General features: G+C 38.5%; 2 protein-coding genes, 1 long non-coding RNA gene and 1 other non-coding gene across 5 annotated transcripts; 2 read left to right on the forward strand and 2 right to left on the reverse strand.

The window, feature by feature from the left end:
• Positions 1-2,102: 2,102 nt before the first annotated feature.
• Positions 2,103-7,029, reverse strand: LOC123980584 (proteasome maturation protein). The gene is made up of 6 exons (XM_046065039.1): positions 6,879-7,029; positions 6,477-6,574; positions 4,668-4,728; positions 2,767-2,868; positions 2,544-2,637; positions 2,103-2,450 (listed from the first exon to the last, which is right to left on the reverse strand). Exons 1-6 carry the CDS (start codon positions 7,026-7,028, stop codon positions 2,383-2,385), a joined length of 573 nt encoding a protein of 190 aa, XP_045920995.1. The 5' UTR covers position 7,029; the 3' UTR covers positions 2,103-2,382.
• A 126-nt stretch (positions 7,030-7,155) lies between these two features.
• On the forward strand, positions 7,156-7,227 carry trnac-gca. Its single transcript has one exon. It is a non-coding gene; the product is annotated as a tRNA-Cys (tRNA).
• A 3,268-nt stretch (positions 7,228-10,495) lies between these two features.
• Positions 10,496-14,999, reverse strand: lg01h11orf65 (linkage group 01 C11orf65 homolog). Of its 2 annotated transcripts, none has more exons than XM_046054407.1 (9): positions 14,903-14,999; positions 13,410-13,500; positions 13,216-13,308; positions 13,080-13,133; positions 12,768-12,977; positions 11,823-11,953; positions 11,069-11,180; positions 10,835-10,890; positions 10,496-10,597 (listed from the first exon to the last, which is right to left on the reverse strand). In XM_046054407.1, exons 1-8 carry the CDS (start codon positions 14,905-14,907, stop codon positions 10,846-10,848), a joined length of 741 nt encoding a protein of 246 aa, XP_045910363.1. In that variant the 5' UTR covers positions 14,908-14,999; the 3' UTR covers positions 10,496-10,597; positions 10,835-10,845. The 2 variants fall into 2 exon arrangements, with proteins under 2 accessions (XP_045910363.1, XP_045910355.1); XM_046054399.1 differs by having other exon boundaries at positions 11,010-11,180.
• A 35-nt stretch (positions 15,000-15,034) lies between these two features.
• On the forward strand, positions 15,035-18,130 carry LOC123974770. The gene is made up of 3 exons (XR_006825921.1): positions 15,035-15,120; positions 15,526-15,624; positions 18,025-18,130. It is a non-coding gene; the product is annotated as an uncharacterized LOC123974770 (long non-coding RNA).
• Positions 18,131-23,860: the final 5,730 nt, after the last annotated feature.

The raw sequence follows: 23,860 nt of genomic DNA on the forward strand, positions 1-23,860 counted from the left end.
TGTTTTCTGGATGCAGCCCCAGGGATAGCCCATCTCATTGCTGGCTGCTGAAATCTCTCACTGATTTCACTATCAATAATGCCCTAAAAACAGATGGGTTAACATTTCCATGGACTTTCATACCATCATAGTTGCAGACATTTTGGTAGGCAAACAACAGATGATTATGATTAAATGACAACTGTAGCACAAGAGCAAAGTTTGTGACAGTGCACCATATTTGTAGGTAACGCATGGCATGTCATTAGAATCAAATGAATGGATACTCATTCATTTGATTCGATTAGGCTGTACTTAAGTAGATATTCAGCTGATCTTCAAGACAAAAGGAAGAGATAATACAACAAGGTCTACACAGTCAGTTACCAGTTACACCTACCTGTGGCTACCCACGCCAAAAAACGGTGAACTGGTACATGGTTCTAGAGGGTTCCTGTCCATCTATTGGGCTCACCATGTGTCTTGAGTTAAAGATCCATCTGATCAAGGTTATCGTACCACACAAATTTGTCTTTAACATCTGACAAGCTACCACTTTTCTGTAAAGTGTCTGGGACTTTGATGTACTGTTGATGCATTTGAGCAACGCAACACTGCTCAATAGATCGCTGAGTTCCTATGCACCGTCTCTAATAAATGACAAATGTTCTCTTTAGCCCAAATATTCAGCACACACCTTACTTCATCGTGAGCTCAGGTCTGTCCCCTGCCAGATGACGCTTTGGCAATATGTTACTACTTCACCAGCCACAAAGACGGAAAGAGAAAACGTTTTTTAACCAATAAAATGACGATCGCACTCTTCCTGTGATTGGCTCAAATGGTATGCACACCAGAAATGAACCACTCCAGAGTTCACTTGACAGTGGTCCGACACCGCCTCTTTGTGTGGTTGTTTGGTCAGCACCAGAGTCTGGTGTTCACACCAACTCAAACCAGCCTTAAGAAGGTCGGTGTGAACTCACCCTGAGACTGACAGCAGCTCCGGCCAAGACTCTGACTCCCTTAAGAGGGCAGGTGGGGACAGGAGAGGCTTCTAGCTGGAGAGGAGTGAGTTTGTAACGTTACACATTCATCGAGTTGATAAATCCACTAGTATTTGTTGTTAAGTTGGAAGTTATTTATTCCCATGTTTTGAACAAGACTTGTGTGATGTTATACTGTGCTGGTATACTGTGCTGGTTGTTCTGACACATTCAGAATCATTACCGCATGTTGTTAGCATGGCTGCTTACTTTGTGCCCCTTGTGCATAATTTGAAGGCTCATTATTACAGTTTTGTCTTTCCGCGGTATGTAACACATCCTTTTACAACAGGGTTGTACTGTATAATGACATGACGTTTGTAGTTCCCCTTATGCTCCTCACAAAAGCAAAATTACATACAAAAAAAATTAAGTTATACTGTATAGGCCTACAGAAATAAAACTATTTTGCATCAGCCCTATTAAATCTGTTTTCCCAAATTCTGTGTATTGCGTTAAATTTTGTTCTGGATTTTGCGTTTTACAATTTAAGCACATTTTGTTAACACAGAGGGTAATGATGTGGCAGATGAATAAAATTTTAACAATTCAACAAGAAAATATAAAAAAATGTAATCATATCAATTAATTTGATGCATCATGCAAAAATGCACATAGAAATATTCAAATGTGTGTGCAATTATTTAGGGGGACAATTCAAAATAAATGTTTTGCAACAGGATATTGAAATACTATAATATGATACTACTTGACTACTGACTATTCTCACAGATCTTATGCAGGACAGCCTCTATATTCTGCCTGAACACACCATGGTAAAGGTGCTGTAAAAAAAACCTGTTTTATAATGCTAGGGGAAAATTATAAATTACATCCAGAACTGAAGAAGCTTCTTGGATGATGGTGAAACTGAGTCTAGTTGCCCTTGGACAATTGTTTTATATTATTTTGACAGCTGTTACCGTAAACATATTTACATAGATCACAAAATTTGATAGCTATTCTTAATGACACAACATTTTTGTATGGTTGCACAACAGCACAAGCCCGTACATTACAATATGAGCACAATAGAAGTACAGTTAATTAATTTGTCAAATGAACCCACATCATGAGGAAGGTTATGGAGTTTATTAGAAATGCCAACCAGATTGGAATCGTACAAAAGCAGCACTGAATGCTTGTCTCAGTGACTGTTCAACAACCCACATCTACTTTGTTTACAGGGTAACTTCCCACACACCCCTCCCATCAAGCCCATTTCTCTCACAAAGGATTACAGACTCAATGTTCCAGAACCTGAGTTGGTGATTTTTTCTTTTTGAGTCAATAAACAAATGTATGCAGACAAATAATAAACCTAAATCTATGTGTGTAGCTGTGCATCCATCTTCTTTCACAACAGCCCCAGTTTGTATTCCACCATCATGTGTGGCTCGCCCATCATTTCACTCTGGGCAGGATCTGCAAGGTAACAGGACACAAATGGCATGTAGTGGTTCGACATCATATTCAGACAGTTGTTTCAATGATTTTGTAAAGGCACAAGTATCTCACCGTTGAGGATGTCTTCAAAGCCGATGGCCTCGTCACTGCCTCGCAGTGTATCCAGAGCCAGGTTTGAACTCGGTAAGAACGGCAGGCGCTGGATCTGGAGGGACGAGGGACAGACATCAAGAGTTATCAGAGAGAAGGATTACTTCAAGTAAAATTAAAAACAACTGAGAAGGGAGAGGAGTGAAACGAAAGGGGTTATTAGGGTTGGGGATTTAGACATTACCTGTCTAGCTGCCCTGTACTCCATCTGCAGTTTGAGTGGAGCATGAAGACCCTGGATGTTTCTGAGTGTAGAGAAATTCATCTTGTCCTGGTTCAGCTGGAACTTCACACCACAGAAACACACAAAACATTCAGTACCCATTTCCATCACATGTTCCTTTGTTGTTAAAACCCAAAAAAGAGAATATTTTCAATTTTATTTTCACTAATAAGCTCAATTTGTGGAAATTACCAAAAAATAAAGTTTACATAATCTACATTACAATGTTACAAAGATGTGTTTAGCTGACATTTTGACATGTCAGAGAAGTTAAGAAACATGTGTGATTAATAACATTAATTATGGCTGCACAGAACAATAAGTTTGCCTGGCTCACTGGGAGTTCCACCTGTGCTTTTTCATTCTACAAGTCAAAATGTCTGCGGATGACAAAGTTCCACCAACTCATGTTCAGTCATAAATGATTCTCACCAATATGGCTAACATTAGTCTATCATTACACATTAAAAGCCTTGCAAGAGGTATCTGCAATTAGACTAGGGTTGAACGATTAATTGCATTTGCGATATTATCGCGATGGGATAAAACAAGGTTTTATCCCAGGTGACTCTGGTCACATGACGCCCAAGAGTAAAGCAGTCTGCAGACGAAACATCAACTTCGCACATTACGCTGTACCTTTACTTGATGTTGTACAATGGCCTTACGCTTGACAGAAGCTGACACAACAGAAACTTTAGTGTCACACAGGGAATGAAAGTAGCACCTGTCACCCAAGGGTAACTTGTTGGTGGTGGGTGAAATCGTCAGCCCATCCGCCACTTTGACAAACAGGAAAAATACACAATAGAAAGACACGTGTAGTAAGGTAAGCGCACTGTGGCAACCGGCGCCAGCGTCACACACACAGCCACCAGTCAGCTCAGGAAGTATCTGTGAAACGGTGTTTCAAACCAAACACACACGTTCGAAAGAGGCCCAGTCAGTCCTGAGTTACAGCCAGTGCAGTGTGCTGCTTACCAGCATCGGAGGCTGCGGGGGAGGGAAACTCCGGTGTCTGAGAATTACTAAGCTTGTCTATTAAACATGAGAGGCGTCAATTGGTTTTATTTTCATTGGCCAACTTTTTAACTGAACCTCAAACTGAGTATTTTTTGTTTGCTTACTGAGATATAGAAAGATGGACTCCTAGGAGATTTGAACTGAGATAAGGACTCATTAATTGGTTGTTGAACTGTGGGTTTTGTATCAAGCGCTTACTGTATAATACACTGTGGTAAACTTAGTTGTTCTTGTGATCTATACGTAGGCCTACCTGATGATATTATATCATAAATTTAATGCCATGAGAAAGATAATTTGAGAGTCAAGTCATATTATTAAAATTTGATATTTATTCTCCACCATAGCTCATAATAATAATTCATGCATGACCTAATTCATCATAACACAGGCCTGACCCACAAGAAAGAACAATGTATGTTTAATCTAGCTAATATTGTGTTGGTCATACTATACACTGATTTACTGCTTGTCCATTTTGAATAATACAGAAGGTAAAGAGCTTAAAAATTTATTGCATATTAAATCGCAATATTAGTTTAAAAAAATAAAAAATCGCAATTAGATTATTATAATTAGAAATCATTCAGCCCTAATTTAGACCTCTGCACAGGTTGAAAGTGAGCGAACCTCTACTGGGAAATCATGTGAGGTCACCAAACTCTGAGCACTAACAGACTTGTTGCATTGAAACCATCAGGAGAGTCAGGGGCATACCAATCAATAGTAATAATAATAATAATCTGTACACACCCACACAGTCCTGAGGAGAAGTCTGAATTGTGTAGAAGCGCTAACTTCTCATCATTCATTTTTCTCTTACAATTCAGACTACTCACATTTTTTTCAGACAGCTCCAGCGAGTGGCTTGGGAGAAGCTCATTCTTCACACTGGTAAAGCTGTGTAGCAAAAGAAGAAATCCAACAAGCAGGTAAACATCATTATAATGTACATGTAATTAGATTTCGAGAGGTGGGAGTAGTTATGACCAATAAACCCAACTACTAGACTAAACTAGACTACTACAAAACTACATTATTGTATCATTACATGTAAAAATTCAAGTTAATTGATTGTATTTGTAACAGTACATTCTGCATACACTCTTTCATGCAGAGGTCACACTCCTCACAATCAAATATCGAACAGTTTGTCATGTTGTTATTTGGAACATGTAAAGTAGCACACCAGAGTAAATGTGTATTTATAGCATAGATAGAATTAATTGTTGAGGCTGATAGCAATATTGATAATATGTGTACATATAAACATGTCATGAGCAAGGTATTTTACTGTTGAAAAATAGACTTCTCTGGTTACCAAACTCTGTAACAGTAATGCTGTTCAGTGTCTACCACAGGATTTTAAAGAGACTATGGTGGGTGGGCCTCGGACACTCTCAGGGGCTCCGGGGCATGCACCCCCGGAAGAAAATTTTGTACATTTTAAAGTTAAATGCATTAATTTGGTGCAGTATCTATGAAAAACTTTGTGCGCTTGTAAACAATGTTGTGCTCTAATAAACTATTTAATCATAAACCCATTTTAGAGCTATAAATGGTGATGAAACAGCAACAAAAGTCAACTAATTTAATGTTTTTCCAAAAACCCTAAATCAAAGAAGTAATTTCCCTAACATGTTATTGTTGTTTTTTTTTACTTTTAACGGACACATGTAATATGTTTTATACTTTCAGTAAGTTTTATTTCCATACTATTTAGATACCATATTTTGAAAACCGGGCCTTGTCACATGTCTATCTTCGCGCTAAATTCATCAAGTCCGAGCCAATTTCATGAATAATGTTGTATGTGGTTCTCATATCGCGTGACATGAAGACTTCATAGCCTCTCTTCAGGTAGGACTTTCATACTGCAACACTTTGTAAAGAGAGAAACTGACAGGATAAAGTCACTAACCTGCCTGTCAGCTCGCACTGGTCCGTTACAGTGGGTTTACCATGAAGGCTTTAATACGTGTGCACTCCAAATGTAGGCGCGGCTATCTTATTCGCCTTCTCACAAACGAGTGACAGAAACAGGCCGTTAATGTTACCGTAGTTACCCAAGAATAAAAGTGGTTGTCTCGAGTCGAAAGTGTGCGAGCGTGGCCCAAAACACAACTTTAGAGGTCTGAAATGTAATCATGAGATGTGTAAAAAATATTTTCGGGTCATTTTGAAACTGTGGCGGAGCAAATTAACTATGGTGGGCCGCCATGGTCTCGTTACTTAATGGGAAACACTGGCTGTTTCTAAACTACCTCAGACATATCTATCCATCATAAGACCCATCATAAGTATTTTTTCCATCAATTTATTGTCACTAAACAGCCAACATATAAAGTTACATTGATACTGATATATCCGTAATAAACTAATGTCACCCTGGACGATTCAGCTCCACAGTAGACTGTATTAGACAGCAAACTAACACTGAAACCTCAAATAAGTAAATATGCATAAATGATGTTAATTCATGCTTTTGACAAGTAACTTGCTTTTCAATCTACAAACGCAACTGAAACTGGCTTTTTTTAACCAGAGACACAGCTGTCTGTCTGTAAGATCATGGTAGGAGAAGGTATTAACGTTATACACATAGCATTGGGTTTCACCAGGTTATTTTATTTGTGGCATCGTCTCACCCGCTACGCAGAGAGTCCTGCACCCCATAAGCTCCCTGTGGACATAAGCCTGCCACAGGTACACTGTCTTTCAGCTGAGAGCGGAGTCCTCGAGTATTCTGTAACAAACGAAAACACAAATTCACCATTCATAATTGCTAACATTTAGTAAGCATACAACAGTTACAAACACTGAACGCTAAAGCCACCAACTATGAGCAAGCTAAGCGCTAACTAGCACGAGCTCGAGTGACTAATCAAATTCACAGCTAACCGGATTTCACAGCATATAAAGACAGAGGGCAAATATGCGAGGAAGTAAAATTAATATGCCTTTAACCACATAAAAAATGGCACTGCAACGTTACTCAATGTGTTAAGATAGGATAAGTTATCGTATATAACAAGTCAACCATAGCCTACCATTGTGATTCCGTTTCTTCCACTTTCCTTTCGATACACTTGAATATCCGGATGGTCGCATTTCCATGACGACATATCCGGTTCAAGCCAGCGTTGCATTGAATTTATTATTAAAAAAAGCCTGATAAATAATGCCTCTGTTTTTATCATAAAGAGGATGCATTGTATACGTAGTTAGTTCGTTTTTAATGACCTTATAATGTAACGTACATCACAGCCACACAAACGTCGTGTGTGATTATAGTTAATAATTGTGTGTATCAGGTCTTCATAGCGAGGGGGTATAGCTCAGTGGTAGAGCATTTGACTGCAGATCAAGAGGTCCCCGGTTCAAATCCGGGTGCCCCCTCTTTTTTAACGTTAAATACAGTCTCTTTTGGCACAGGTAGGGAATCAGTCAACGTTATTCTGTCATAGTCACATTACGAAACTGTAGATACTACGCGAAATAATTTATAATGAGTTCTGTAGATTGTCTCATACAGGAGCTATCTTTGACAGTTATTTCAGAATCTCTGGCACAACATCACACCGACATACTAAACCACTAAAGACACAAGCCATTTCAAGATACAAGTTTTTATTTAAAATACATGACTCAAAGAAATAGGAAACACAAACTAAAGTTTCTAGTCAAATGTATTAATCAGATCCGTGTATTTTCTGTTTGTGCTCTTTTCTAACATTCAAAGCTGGGTGTCAAAAAGTCTAACACTGCTCATCATTTCAAACACAAGGACACGATGAGAATGCTATTAATGGTAACATCATGGTAGCTACAAATCCTATTTAGGATTTTTATGGGAAGAATATACTGTTATGTGTTTTCATATATTAGAAGCATGGATTTTAGCTGGCAAAAGATCTCTTGATGTCTTTGGTTTGATATAATTTTGTAACAGAACATGGACTGCAGTAATGTTAATTCTTTACATGGGGATTACAGTTTTGAGAGTGAACGCTCTACTTCAGGACACACCTGATAGCCATAATGATGAATAATGATCAAGTCCATCTCCTATTCTTTGGGTACTCAGCAACCCATGACAGTGGAAGCAGCTCCACAGAGTGCCACTAGCTGCCATTGACACCCCATTAACACCTGGTATAAAAATGTGATCTCAATCCAGATACCTCATCCGGATAATAATATAAACAATCTAGTTTCACCTTTGTGTTTACACCTGGTATTTTTATCCTCATTGAGATCGGATCTCTGTCATCCAGAGCAAAACTTGTGTGTGAGGAATTTGAAGTGGTGACAAATCCGCCCAGAATTTTTTTTAAGTGTGTTGACAAATTCTTAATTATTTAACCCCTCTTGTGAATTTTGGCAAACTGAGTTATTCCTTTTGTTGTACAAAAAATATTGTGTCCGTTTGTCCAGAGGTGTGTGCCTTGTTAATAGCAGATCAGCTGCACAGATGATTGAATCGCAACAGTTATTTCTTACTGTATATTATTCATTTCCTGCCCGTATTGCATTCATTTTTCATGCAGTTTTGTTGAATAACACATCTTTGGTTCATGCATTATTACACAGTAACTAACGTGAACTTGAACAGCGGCCGTGTTGCTGGACTTTTAATCTTGATAAAGCATAGTAGCCTACATGTGATGGATGTCTGAAACACTGTGGTTTGCAAATGAAATCTACAGTACATACAGCATTTAAGGACACAATACTTTTTGAAGATCAATTTGAAAATGAAAAGTCCAGGGCCCTGTTTCAGAAAGCGGGATTAGTGAAAATTCTGAGTATGTTGAGCCTGAGATGAAGGAAACTCTGGGTTTTCTGTTTCAGAGAGCGAGATCAGATAATTCCTAGATCAGTAACTCCGGCAACTGATCCTGTGAATCTAACCTCCTTGGGAGGAGGTTAGATTCACAGGATCAGTTGGATAAGTTGGAAAACCGTCAGTTTCTCTCTGACTCCTCCCCTACTGTGGAGCCTGAGGCGGCTGTCTGACACACCTTTTCATTTCCTCATCCATTTTGTCGATATCAAAGCACATATCTGAACGCAACTACATTTACATTTACTCATTTGGCAGACACTTTTATCCAAAGCGACTTACATTTGAGGAACAACATACAAGATTCAACAGAGCATCAAATACAGATCTACAACTGACAATACATACTAGTAAGAGCAGCAATAAATAAGAGCTCATAGTACATATCACATCAATGGGGTAAATACCTAGAGAAGAAGTAAGAGTTAACAAAAAGTGCAATCAAAAACTACATCTTTAAAAAGTTTTTTTTTTTACCCAAACATGATCTTGAACATGACCGCTTTTATGATCAATCTGTCATCGATGTAAGGACAGATCTCCACACATCTCGATTTATCCTCAGCACAGAATAAAATCTATGTCCGTCTAACCGACCCGTTCTCAGTTGCACTGAAAACACTTACTGTGGGCTACATTACTGCAGTAATCACTGTTTAATATGTAGGCTAACCTATAAAACTTATCAATGAACAGTAGCCAAATCTTTCATATTGTAGTCGCACTGATTGGAACATTCGTAGTTATCAACTGGAGATAATGTAACTATTTCTGAGTGAGGATGACTGTGGTGCAGCTGAAACAAACAGGCCTAAGGTTTAAAAGTGAGTTTTTCATTATTACCTGCTGATAGTCTGAATGTGTTTTGACAGCATTAATAAAATACGAAATAAGCCAGATTTTATAATTTAAAATAGAAGTCTAAAACTTTAACACACATTTTCCACTGCAAAAAAATAATTAATAAGCTAACGTGCTGGGTGTGACTGTGACTTTACAATCACAGGTTCACAGGTAAACTGTGTCTTATATTTGATCTAAAGCTTATTTGCATAATCAGGGAGTTGATTGCCACCGGCATTCGAATGTAATGGGCTGTAGCACTTTATCATTCATTAAGGAAATTCCATAGTAGTAATAGTAGCCTAATAATGTTAATGTATTGATCCTTCTTCCACTCCTGCGTTTTAGAGCCAATCAGGGTCCGCGTTGGCAGCATTCATATTACTAGCTCCACCCGATTAAAATGGAGGCTCTGGCTTTATTTACCTGTTGCCATGGTGAATCGTAGTATGGGCGCTCCATTGATGATGGCTTTTTTTTCATCCCCACGCACGCGCTTCTATCAGGCTCAACATACTCAGAGTTGCTTGAACTTATTTGATCAGCTGTTCTGGAACCGAAAATTTCCCACCTCAGGCTCAATCAACCCAGAGCTCAGGGATAAGCTCAGAGTTTGTTAAGCCTGCTTTCTGAAACAGGGCCCAGGACACATGTTGACGCCTTTACAGCTATGCAAAACATTTGAATGACAACTGCGTGTCTTCTGCTACTCAGAGGAACTGTTTAAAATGTTGATCAGTTCAGTGGCTGCAGCGAGATGTTTCCAGTTATATAATCAGTTTGGTCTGGGTCCATGTCACGTAGATTCAATAAATTATGAATAAAATAATTAGATTATAGATTTGTTGATTTCTTTGGAAGTGGAAATTATAATTATGCTAGTTTGTGTCCCATATGTGCCCCCACAGATCCCATAATTGCTCCTCTGTGACTTTACATGCTGTATTCAGCTGCAGAATTAGCACATCGGCACGTGGATGGTTTCAGCATAAATGTTCTTATTCTGTTTTCCCTAACTGTCTTCATCAGCCACACCAGCAAACTCATGCGGCTCTAACCTGGGTGGAGATGAAGGAACATCTGTAAGAGGAAGAGAAGGACAAGAGACAGGGGCGAAGTAAAGTGAGTGAACAGCTTCTCATCTGTGTACACATTGTGTACTAACCTTTGCCTTGCGTACCATCCTCTGAGCATTAACAAAGTGTGACAAGACTGTAAGAGATTTTTTTCTAACTGCTCTTTGTCAGAGTTGAATTGCAAAATTGACTCGACAGCAGCAAAGATTTGCAGCCATCACTACAAATCATTATTTTTTACCTCTGCTTGCCTCAGAGGAGTGACTGCAGGCCAAATGTCTCCACTCCTCCATATATCTGCACAGGCAAAAGAGCACATCATTAAAATATGTTAACAAAATGATGAAGACTAAATCATTTTGACCTGGTGAAAAATAAAACAGAATGCATCAGAATGTCACAGCGGAGGATCTTACTCCTCAAAGCTGAGAGTGTTGGTCCAGGCCAGGAGCTCATCCAGCTCCCATTCCAGTACCTCTTCATCTCCCTTCTCTTCAATGGTGGCCATCACTTCCTGGGCTGAATTCCCCACCAGCGTCGCCATGTGTCGATGCGCTGAATGAGTCTGCAGACGACCATGGTTATACCTGTAGGTAAGGGAGAGAGGGAACACGCACTTATACACAGAACTGTGCATAACACTGCCACAGATGTGTATTTTTCCACATTTTGTAATAGCATGAATGGCACAAAAGGAGATTAAAATATATGGAAATAGTAAAGATGACTAGAAATAGTTACTGGTTTTGAATATTTATGTGCCAAAACAGTATTAACAAACAAAAATAGTCAAAAAGAATACAAATCCTTGAATTTGCTGTTCTGGTAAGGTTTATAGTGTTAATAAATGCTTGCGGCCTTTCTGTTTGTGAGATAGTCAGAGATCAATTAAAGAAAGACTAAGAAAAAATCATCACATTCTTCCTATCTGACCAGTTAAATTCATTAGTAATAAAACAAATTCTTAATCAGTTCATTACACTCAAGGGCCTTGCTGCTACAGCCTTAATTGGTACAGTATGACCAGAAGCTCATGGTGGTTAATGTTAGCCAACTTCACTGCAAATAAATATTGCTGTAACAGATACTACAATTCACTTTGTGACTCTTCTGTAAAGAGTCTCAAGAAGGAGGCCACAGTGGTCACTGTGTAGCAAAAGACTAGTTTTAAGGGACAAATGATGATGATAGACTGTTATTTTAGACCACACACACCTTCTTAAACTCACATCTGCTTCAGCCATTCAATTTTCCTCTTTTTCCTCCACCTGTCTACATCCTGTTGCCGCTGCAACCTGGAATGATGAAAGTCCATTTTTTTGTTTGCACCAATCTCTATGGGCTCACCCATGGGAGCAACCTATCAGAGAGACAAAGAAGCACATAAATACAGATGTAATAACCTCCACGTTTAGTGGCTAACATTTGAACCTATATCTGACTTTGTTTTTTGTTTATGTCTGAGAGCATTACGTTTTATTTATGTTAAATGTCCATCAAACTGTTTGATATGATAAAGGCAAAAATATTCCATAAGAGTGTTTTGGGCTGTTGTAGCTGTTTATCAGAATCTTTCCACAAAGGGCAAATTACACCTTGCATTGTTGGTTCATATTTTATGTTCTCTTTGCATGAGTATTGTCAGGGTTTGATTAGAAGTTTTGTTTGTTTCCTGTTTTTTCTTTTTTTTAATTGTCTGTCTCTGGTGTCCTTGTCTTGCTTTTCACCCTGCCTGCTTGTGTTTGTGTTTGTGTTTGTGTGTGTGTTTATTTATTGTTCAGGTTCCATTCTGTATTTGTCAGTCCATTGTCGCTTGTGTCTTGTGCATCTGCCCATAAACTCTGCCTTTATGTTTTTTATATTTAGATTCACACCTGCCTGTTCAACCTGGATTGTTGCTTTTTATTTGTCTGTGGACTTGGGAACTGTTGCCTTCCCTTGCTGGATTATTTTGCTTTTGTTTGGAACTGCCTGTTTGGATATTCATGGATATTACCTGCCACCACCCGTAAGTTTGTATCTTTTGTGTTTTGTTTAATAAATGAGTGAACTAAATCTGCCATACTGACTGTTATTGCGTCTGGGTCCAAAACTTGTTTTCCTGCGTCTGCACTCGGCAAGTATTTTGACAAATGACAGGCAAAACAGAGAATGATCTCCTACACGTTCTTCACCTTGCTACAGAAGAGCCTCCAGCTGTTGTTCTCCATACGCTGGTACCATCCCGATCGGTCCACCAGCATAAGAGGCGAGCCATTGTTGGTCTGCCGGGCCACAGGCTTCTTAAGGCCTAGCTGGGTGTAGTCCTTTGGGCTGCTGGCACACACGTCCGCGATGGGTCGATGGGTGAAGATCTTGTAGTAGATGTTGGGAGGAAAGGTAATCTGAAAGCAAAGGCATATACAAGATGCTAGCAGGTAGGTCTACATTAACATATCCACATAGTTATTGACTGATTTACAACTATCTCCCTATTTAGCTCTCACCCCTCCGAGTCGAAATCTGATGAACACCCCAGCAGCGGCATCCAGCAACTCTGCCTACCGCGGGAAAATTAAGTTTTACCATTTATTTTATTTGTTGTTGTTGTTTGGGTTTAAAAGACAGCATCATTTCTGTTACCTCTCGAGGATTGACAGTTCTGAGGATCGTCCGTGGATTCTGATGGTTGCAATGGCTGATAAGCTCACTGAAATACTTGAAGATCTCTCTGTACTACAGTTTGTATAGGAAAAAGAGTTTATGTTTAGTTTATGTCTGTTTACTTTCATTCGTACATGTGCAAGAGTGGGTGTACCCACAGCAGCAGCACCCACCACATATCTTTTCCAGGCCTTCTGAATTATTCTGGCCGCTATCTGCTGCAGTGTCTCCTGCTGGGGCACCTGGGGACCCTCTTCCTGTAAGCTGGAGGGATATAGAGAAATGAGAAGAGAAGGCAGACTGTCGAGAGTAGTAAGATTTTCTTTTGTCATTTACAGTATGTTTGTAGTCTTGAGGTATATACTTGTATTTTACTTAAGCTTTTTCTTTTTCTGCTACTTTATCCTTCTACTCAACTACATTTCAGAGAAAAATATAATACTTTTTATTCCACGAGATTTATTAATCAGTTATGGTTAGTAGTTATTTTACTGATTAAAATATTACATCCAAAACATGATTATTTTTATAAAAAGTGATTAGTTAATATACACTGATCTACCCAACAATATATAAAGTAGTTAAAATTAGATCCACCTCACCTGCTACAACATTCACATCAATAATAATAGTCCAATGATACAATAAATAATATATTAAAATAATAATATAATATATCTCTTAAAGCTTTACTTTACTTTAAGTTCATTTTTTACACTTTTTGTACTTAAGATTTTGAAAGGAGAATTTTCCTTGTAATGGAGTAATATTAAACTCCTGTATCACTCTCTTTAATTTAGTATGGCATCTGAAATTGCACTCTAAAGATAAGCAGTGCATATGATGCGCACCTCTTACTGCAGCAAATGAAGGCTGTTTAAGATTGAATTATGCTAAACCAGGGCTGGACAACCTTAGAGCCTGGACCCAACATAGGATCATATAATGTGCTGGTAGGGTCTAAAGAGTCTAAGACTGACCTATTAACTGTTGTGATATATAATTAAATAAATCTGTTCTTATGCCATTGAGGTCCCTCAGTAATTAGTATACCATACTCAAAGTCAAATCAATTTCACAACTCTATTAGTTATGGGAACATTATAATGAGGTCCAAAAAAGGTTCAGAAACCCTGGACTAACCATTTTAATTCATAATGTGCCGGGAACAAAGTTCTAAGTGAAAGTAACATTATAACTGAAGTAAGCTAATGAGCTAGCCTTAGTTGAGCTAAACAGAATCAGCTTTATTGGGCACGTATTTAAAGATTTTGGTTATACACAATCATGCAAGGGTTTTGACTGTAGTTTTAAGTTGCTCTAAATAACTAACGTTACACACAGTTACTTCCAAGAGCAATTTTCAGGAAGATGGATATAAATAGATTTAACAGTTACAGCTAAAAACAAGACAGCAAAGCTAAATACGTTGGCGTTAAAAAAAACGTGCAAAACATAGATGCATATTTTAATTAGATTGTTTTTTGTATATATAATATAATATATATAAACAATATAATTTAAGCTACATAACTCGGTTTTGTGTGCAATAACGTTATAAACGATTTTACCTTAGTTAGAATTAAGATATTATCAGGACTAAAGAATGTTATGATGCATTAACTTACCACTCAAACAGTCAAACAACAAAAAATATAAATATTACCTCATGACTTCCTGTAATTAAAAGTCTAATTTAAAAGCTGTCTGTTGAACATAGACAAAAGCTGCTGACGCGAGTTGACAAATTATTTCACATGGTTACCTGGCAACGAGTGTCAGCATACCCTTTTCCGGTCCGGAATATTCACAACAAAAGTGATTTGAAAGCTTGTTTTTAAACATAACCTCACTGCCTGACTTCAGCAGACTACGTCCAAAAATGTATGCTTTTATTTTTTGACAAAATCATCAGGTAGATTTAGATATGGAACAATAAATTCTGATGGCACCGTGACAAACAACAAAATTAGTTGTATTGAGCAATTATTTAATTAAAAACTATTTATGTATCAGCCTCTGTGCAGAACACAGACTTGATTTTTATACAGTGCAGATCAAGGTGAATAAAATTATATTTTTACCTTTGGCCATTAGATGGAGCTCTTTAACAAGTAAAGGCCTGTAGCTTTTCTTTAGCTTTCCTCCACTCACACGATACAGCACTGTTGAGCAAATGAATGCAACCACTGTACATCCCAAATCACTAAGAATCTTTGCAAATGTGTAATGTTCTTTCCTCTAAACCTCCTGACCTGACGATCTTCCCCCCTAATCCTTTGTCACAAGTCTGTCAGTGGTATGCAGTGTCATCCCCAACCTGCGTGTGATATCTCTCTGGTCATAAGCAAAACAGCATATGCTGGAAGTCTGCCAGTGTCTTACAGAGTAAGTAAACACTCAAAAGCACATGTTAACATGCAGTAGCCAAGCCACACACACATAAGTATGAACCATGATCATGGATTTGTATTCTGTATTTTTCATTTTAACAATTAGAATGAGTTTTTACGGCACGTTGAAATGACAATAATTTAAGATGGCTGGTTGTAACAATAGCTCATATAGTGAGAGAAATAAAAAGAACACTCCATGCGAGCATTGCAGTGTTTCCTGATATTTTATAAAGGCCAGTCACTAACTTGTCACCGACCATGTGCAGCAAACCCAACTGAATCAATCCGGTTACAGCTGGATCCAGTCACATACAAATAGGCTACAAAACATAAAATTTCAGTTTCTGCCCCTTCAGCTGTGACAGTTTCAAAAATTTAAATCAAAGAGAAAGTGAATTCACTAACAGGGCTAAGCAAATACAAAAATCCTCTCTGTATTTATTTGCTGGTGGATTTTCAACTGTATTTTTCTGTGGCCCACCTGTGACCCAGGCGGTAAACTGTGCTCATAATTCGCAACTAAAACAGTTGCTGATATGAATTGCTAACTAGACAGATGTCCATTATGCAAATATCTACACAATGTATTTCCTCACCAAAGCCTGTGGACATGTAACAAAACTCAATTCACGTTTATTGAAAGTAGACGTCTTTCTCTTATTTCAGTCTGTTTATTTTCTTCAGGGGGAATGCTCTGTCATCTTGACTACTAACAAGCATAGACATTTATATCAGACTGGTTTCCATGCTTCCAGCTGATAGAAGAAAACTATTTTATTAGTTCATACACCTGAAACATAACTTTTGGATGTAGTGTAATCACATTTTGATTTCTGATTATTTTCTGGACCTTTGGCTTGAAGGGGTGTGACTGGCATTTCAATGCAGAAGAGGGGAAAACACATTTCTGAGTGTGTGATACAAATCAGCTGAGTGAAATGAGTGTTAAATTAGATTGGTTTGACAAATGAGTTTTCTTGTTAATACAGCTGACATTTCTGGCCTGTGTGATCATCGCAGCTCTCTTAATTTGTTGATGGCTTAGTATTTTAATTAGTTTGGACTTTGGCTGCCAAGAACAACAGCAAGACAGACATCCAAACATCTAGTACTGGAAAGAGCGCAAGGGTGTGAGTCAGAGGGGCCTGATGAAAAGAAGAAGAGGGAGGTTTTTAACTTGTACCTAAGATTATCTCTGAGCAGAAGGAGGGTGCGGTAATAAGAATTATCTCATCTGCATATACTAAGTCCAAAGTGCTACTTAATTGACCTGAACACCTAAATTTAAAGTAATCGTCTCCTGTATCATTATGGTGACCCTTACCTGTCACTTACCCGCTGATAAGTAGACAGGAAAATGTGCCCTGTCCTTGTATAATAACACACAAGGACAAATTATATATTCATATCATTACCATGGGTGTTCCCACTTTCAATCCGTCCCTGCATTATAAATAGGTGTGCCAAATTTAGAAAGTCTGTCTGTCACTGAACAATTTCTCTCCTTCTCGCTCCTCATCAGACACATACTGAAGCTGTGTTATTTCCGTTATTTGGTTTGTTATGTGTATTTCTGCACCGGTGTGAATGGCTTTTACCTCAGGGCCTGGGCGAGACGACAGCCATGTTGATGGGCTCTCTCTCAAATGGAAATGCTTTGTCTTTCCAGACCCTCATCAATATGGGAATGGCACAAATACACCATCAATCACTTTACTGAGTTCACGCAGTCAAGGGGGAATTGAATTCTTTACAAACGTTAGGGCATTTACGTCACCTCCTCAGCTTAAACAGTCCAACCCCAGTTCAGTCCTCAGGGCAGCTTGTTCCTCCTGCAGGGAAACTTGTTCCAATCACAAAGTGGGGTTCATGTCTTAAACAGTAGGGGGCAGTAAAAGACTAACACACATGTTCCATAGGTGCAAAGGCATGGGAAAACACAAGCATGTTAAAGGGTGATCTTAAATCCTATACATTATAAAATATTGGTTCATATTGGTACAGTGTGTTTAGATAATACAGCCTATTATGCAGCCATTCACTCTGGCAGTATCCATCCATCCATCAGTTCATCTCTCTTTTAGTATTTCAAAAGTAAAATTGTTAAAAATAAGACAAATCTGCCAAGCTCATGTGTCATTTGCTAGGATCCGGTCGGACCAATCACAACCATTTATCTAATATAGGACGGGTTTGATTTGATGACAAAAAGAGGAGCGTCACCGGTTCCCTTGGAAATAAAAAATTAACTGAGAGGTTCCAGACTAATAATGCATTTGCAAATTATTCTGGCGTTGTCAGGCTACATAAAAACTGTTAAAAGACAAACAATGACACATAAGCAATAACAATGATGATGATGACTCAGTACTCCTGTAAATATTATTTACAGAGACCAACAATTCCCACCATGAGCAAGAACTTGGCAACAGTGGCAGAGGCAGAAAGACCTGCTGAAAGCGACAGAAGGAGAGGAGAGGGCCGAGAAAGCACTGGAGAGGGAAGAAGTCGAGTTAGTAACATGTATTTATGAGATAAGAATGCATACAGAGAGAGAGGGAGAGGAGGAGAGAGGAGTTCAGTGCATCATGGGAAGTCTCCCAGCAGTCTAGGCCTATAGGGGCATAACTAAGTTCAGGGCTCATCTGAGCCAGCCCTAACTAGCTTTAGCTTGTTTTAGCTAGCTTTACCTAAACTTTATCAAAGAGGAAAGTCTAAAGCCTTCTCTTAAATGTGGAGATGGTGTCTGCCTCCTGAACCCTAAGTGGTACCTGATTCCACAGGAGAGGAAGAGAGAAGAGAGAGTGAAAAATGACACATTAATAAAGTGTACTGGAGTCAACTCTGGACATACCACTCAGTAGGAGCAGTAACTCTAGCTTATGGTTGCAGATTCAAAAATCATGTTTACAATTCTAGCTTCTCACATTAAATGCTTAAATACTCACAGTGGGCCTAATGCAAGAACCACTTGTATATCTTATGTGGCACATGATTTAAGAGAATTTGTGGCAATTTTCTAAAATATAGAGTTTCTCTTAGGTCCAGTCTTGTTGTACCAGTTATGTACAGACAGTCTGCCTCTCTCCCCTTTCTCATTTGACCAATTTACGACAAGTTTGTCCAGCTAAAGCTGGGCACTGTGCGAATCTGTTGATCTTGTAAGTTTGTTTGCTTCACTACATGTTTCACTACACGCTATGTGACTTTTAGGCTCACACTGTATGGATGACTTGAATGAATGTAAGCGCGGAACCCCAACTTGGTTATGTCCAATGGCAAAGTTTATCACTCAGTGTTGACAACAAAAGAGAAAGGCAGCATGACTTTTTGCAATTTTACTATGAGCGTAAAGTAAGGAGAATTATAAAGAATAATATGTAGCGGCTGGAAGATGCAGACAGTCGGGTCTGTCTGATCTGTAGTGAAGTTCATTTTCATATCATAGCACAGTCTGAGTCAAGACTACGGTTTTAGCTGCTCACTATAGTTGATAGTATGATCTTTTGACAGCAGCCTTGAGAGAAATGGGCCTGTGGAACTGCTCAGACTCATTAGAGACCAGCTGACAGACCTGACCTCCCTCTGGAAAAAACAGGAATTCTGTTACATGCCCTCGGGAAGGCGCTACCTCACCCCATCAAGGAAAACAAACTGATATGCAAGTTCTGTTTTTTCTTCTGCCATCAGGCTTCTAAATGGTGCTGATGTCACCATGGGCCTAGACATGGGCCAGTAATTGTAAACCTTAGAACCATTGTGTATTTATTTATCATTTATGTATTTATTTCCCTGAATTGTGTTCCCAGCTTGGTCCATGCATGGTGACATGCATTTTCTGCTTTGGTCTGGTGCTCAAACACTGATATGTTGCCACTGACAGGGTGTCTGAATAGATTGTGATTGTTCTGTTTTTGTTGTATGTGACTGGTAGACTGAAACTGAATTGGGGTAAATAAAGTTGTTTGAATTGAATTAAGTTCAAATTAATTCAGACTGCAAGACAGCCCACCAATATATTGGACCTGCCAAAAATCCAATAGATTGTCTGACAGCCAGATCATTGATCGTTCTTCCCAAATCCTTAGGATGAGAAAATGAAACTGTTGCATGAGGCCCATTGTTTCCCACACCTGAGAATGTGCCATATATCAAAAATATGTTTGAAGTAATTATAGGGAGTAAATGAAACAGAAAAACTGTAAACTAATTTGCAAGAGTAACTTGCCGTGCACCTGTGCCTGGAAACAAGAAGATATTTCATGAGGCAGTTAGGATGAATAATGCAGAAAAACATACTTTGAAATAGTACACAGGGCTCTGTGGTGTGTGTAGGTATGTTTAGATGGCACATTCATGTACAGTGGCCATTATGTGTGTGCACAGTTTGATTGTATGTAAGCTCACATTGTACATGAGCATAACACAGCCAACTTGTTTTCCAATCATTTTGCCCTGTTTGTACGTGGTGATTAAACTGGCCCGACTCCAGGCTAAAGCTCCAGATCACAGCCAGCTTCACCGTGGCGACTTCCATCACTCCATCACTCAGTAGCTGTTTTTTTTACATATAGCAGGATAGCATCAGCAGGATGGTAAAACTGCTGAAATGACCTTTTACTCTTGTAAATTTATGCTTTCTACTGGATAATGTGTTCTCATTTCCATGCTTGTCTGCTTTCTTATTTTCAGTGGCACATTTATAATCAAATCTGCCAGAAACAGTTGCTTAAAGGCTTTTGAAGGGCGAACACAGTTTTTTTCTGTTAAGAAATACAGTATCCATCAAATTTTGACTGTGAAACTATTTCAGTAAAGCAGAAGGTCAGGTAGTTATTTTCTTTAAGAAGAAGGGTTTACAATGTGACTAGTTTTGCTTTCTCCTTTTGATCTTGAGTTCTTCCATATTCTTTACAGAAAAGAAAAGCAAATTAAAGTTTTAGAAAAGACAGTTAAGTCCAGTATCCAGAGGTGACTACAGACACAATTTATCTTGTTTGGTATTCATAAATTGTAATGTTTCAGTCTGAATAGTGTTTGTCTTCAGCCCAAGGCCATTATTCTTTATAGTTCCAAAAGTCTGAATAATATTTAAACATTTGTTCATTATGTTTGAGCTCAAATACTGAACAACCTATACACCTACAAAGAAGAAAAAAATGTGCTCAAAAGGTTCAATCACACACAAACACAGAGTTGAGTGAGTTTTTTTGATCGAGGGAACCACCTTTAGACTTGGTTGCAACAAATGTTATGGGCAGTTGAAAAATTGCTTTTGTACTGCGTGTTGAAAACACTTCATCTTTTCCAACCAGCAATGAATCAGCTCGGCTTGTGTCAGACTTGGTCAGACATTCCCCTTCATCTTTTAGATATTTAATATTTTATTGCTATTTTGTAGTTTCTTTTTTTATTTAAAGAAATAATAATAATGATACAGTGTTTTTATATGACCTCATCAATACATTAACCAAAAAGGCACACTGTAGCAGCAGACTGTACATCAAATTGACAAGAAATACCTTTAAGATGTAGCAGAGAATAAACCACTTTATGTACTTTATCAGAGCACTTCAGCACACACACACTTAAATCAATACGTGGGACAATGGAGAAGCTCCTTCCAATAAAACTCATAATAGACTCAGGAGGGGCAGAGGCGGAGGACATACTGTAGTATCAGTGAGCTAATAGTTTGTCTTTTCATTCTCTTTCTTCCTCACCAACTCTATTGTTTGGTCTTTTTATTTTGTTTTCTCTTCATCTTTCTTCTCTGCAGCCTCTCTGATATCTCCAACTTTCCAGCACAGTCTGCTCATTTGCTTTCTTTCCTTCCGTGTCTTTATCCTCCTGACTGTGAAAGTGACAACGCCATGTGGCCGTCTATGGTTTGAGGAAACTCGCAGCTCTCTCTCTGCCTGATGGGGAGCTTCCATGACACTGTTTTTTGTCTTCCTTCTCTCAGCCCATTTTATTTTTCCATTTCACTTCATCTCAGGTTAAATAGACTAATTTACTGAAAACTAATTTGCTTTTTTTCATTACTGAACCAATTACTTTTCCTTTTACCTTCATTTTCAAAGAATATGAAGCCACCAGCTTCTCTAAGAACCTGTCAATCTTTACCTTAACTTCCTCCATCTGTCTGTTTGCTCTCTGCCTCCAGCTCGCTGTCTGTGGCACTGTGTCTGTGCCTATTTACTCTCTCTCTGACACACCTGGTGACCAAATCATTATAGTCTTCATCCCAACTGTGTTTCCATTGGTTGAAATGGAGAATGTGCTGCTCTACAAAGACAAAAGCTTCTTGAGAATAGTGATCTATTTGCTGAAAGCAAGCTGAAAGGTGGTTAAAGGGTTAAAGCCACCTAAATATTCTTAATAAAAGATCAAATATTGCATGCAATATAAACTAAATAGTTATATCGGCCTGAACTGGACTATTTATTAAGAGAGCTTTATTTTCTTAGTATCCACTCATTAATTCATTGCACCAGCTAAATTTAATGTAAGTTAAATTGTTGTTTTGTGGTAGCAGGTCATGACTTGCCATGACTACCAGAAAAATTTACCTCAGTGGTACTTAAGAACAAGTATTACAAAAAGCACATATTGCCTTTCAATAGTATTACTTTGGCTGAAGGTGCTCAGATTGAAAGCAAATTAAAAACATTTTCTCATGGTATTTGCACTAATATTGCCTCTGGGGTGTTTTTGCATTCTTTGTTTATTCATCATAATCAGCCAATGTACCAAATCTACAGATGTTAGCTAGATAAAGAAAGTCTGATGTCCAGCAGGAATGCATTAAACTCCTATACTATACTACAGCTATATGTGCTAGCTAGCTAGCCATGCACTTCAACTGTGTATGTGTGTGCCTGTGTATGTGTGTGCCTGTGTGTGTGTGTGTGTGTGTGTGTGTGTGTGTGTGTGTGTGTGTGTGTGTGTGTGTGTGTGTGTGTGTGTGTGTGTGTGTGTGTGTGTGTGTGTTCATACGACAGCTTAGACTCAAAAACGATCTCAAAACTTGCCAGGAATAGCAGTTGTCTCTCTTAAGGTATAAACTGCACTGTTTACATGTTCATCAGTGGAGTAGCGTGAAAGCATTAGTCAGGAATGTCAATCTCGCAGCTCACCTCCTTGTGCATGTGCACCACACAAATAAATTGGGGACCCATTAGCCCTGTAGCACTGGCCCAAAACCCCACAGGATACCTTTAAGAGATAACTCCACTTTATTATAACTTGAATATATTTTTTTGTAGGTTAGTTAATTCCACAGATCTTTGAATACAGTGATAAACAAGTCCATTGACTGCCCACACGATCATACATGTAAATAAACCAATAGTTAAGACAGATTACCTGCTGTGATGGATGTTTACAAAAGACAGTTTCGATTCTCATTTTCCTCAGTTTGCTTTTCTGGTCTCTTCCAAACAAGTTTGACTAACCTAGTTCTTTGTTCAAAACTGTATAACTATGTGCCTGCTCATGTCGGGTTTGTGTAGCTAAAATGTCTCTGTCCAGCACAATTAAGCACAGAATGAGGGCAGGAAACTGCTATCTGCCGCAAAATATATGTATATATAAGCGTGTCTTCACGTTCATTTCATGTAGAGCTATGCAATCAGGGCAAGAGTTGTTTTAAATTGTACTCTTGAATACAGACTAGAGGGTGATTTCACAACCACAACAAGCCTGTCTGAAACTGCTCCCTTTTTGTCTCGTTATTATAATTAAGTTAAGCAGAAGCCCAACAAGATTCGAGGCTTCATTAGGCAAAGCCTTTCTGTTTTCTACCATAATGGATTGAATGTAAACAAATATTAGGCAGTAAACAGAGTAGCCTCCAAGGGTTTTTGTTACCACTTCCTTTAATAGCTACTGACAATTCATTATGTTTTTAGAGTGACTCACTGATGGTATGGGGCTTTTTTGTTGTTAAATAAATGTGACCAGTGGGACGTAACATCTCGAATATTAAATCTAGTGAATTAAACATTTAATCCAAATAGCTGCTATACGTCTATGATGATGTGATTATACAGATTTATTGAAAGTGATTTCAACACTGTGAACAAGGTGGAACTGGTAGGCATTTTTTGACAACAAATAATGTTATTGGCTGTGTCTGTTTTAATGACAATCTGGTGTACATCATTGGCTTGTGTGTATAGTGTTCACTAGGGTTTGCAACAAATCTAGGCAGCATCCATCCTTCC

Source organism: Micropterus dolomieu, linkage group LG01 (assembly GCF_021292245.1).
Source record: "Micropterus dolomieu isolate WLL.071019.BEF.003 ecotype Adirondacks linkage group LG01, ASM2129224v1, whole genome shotgun sequence".
NCBI lineage: Eukaryota > Metazoa > Chordata > Actinopteri > Centrarchiformes > Centrarchidae > Micropterus > Micropterus dolomieu.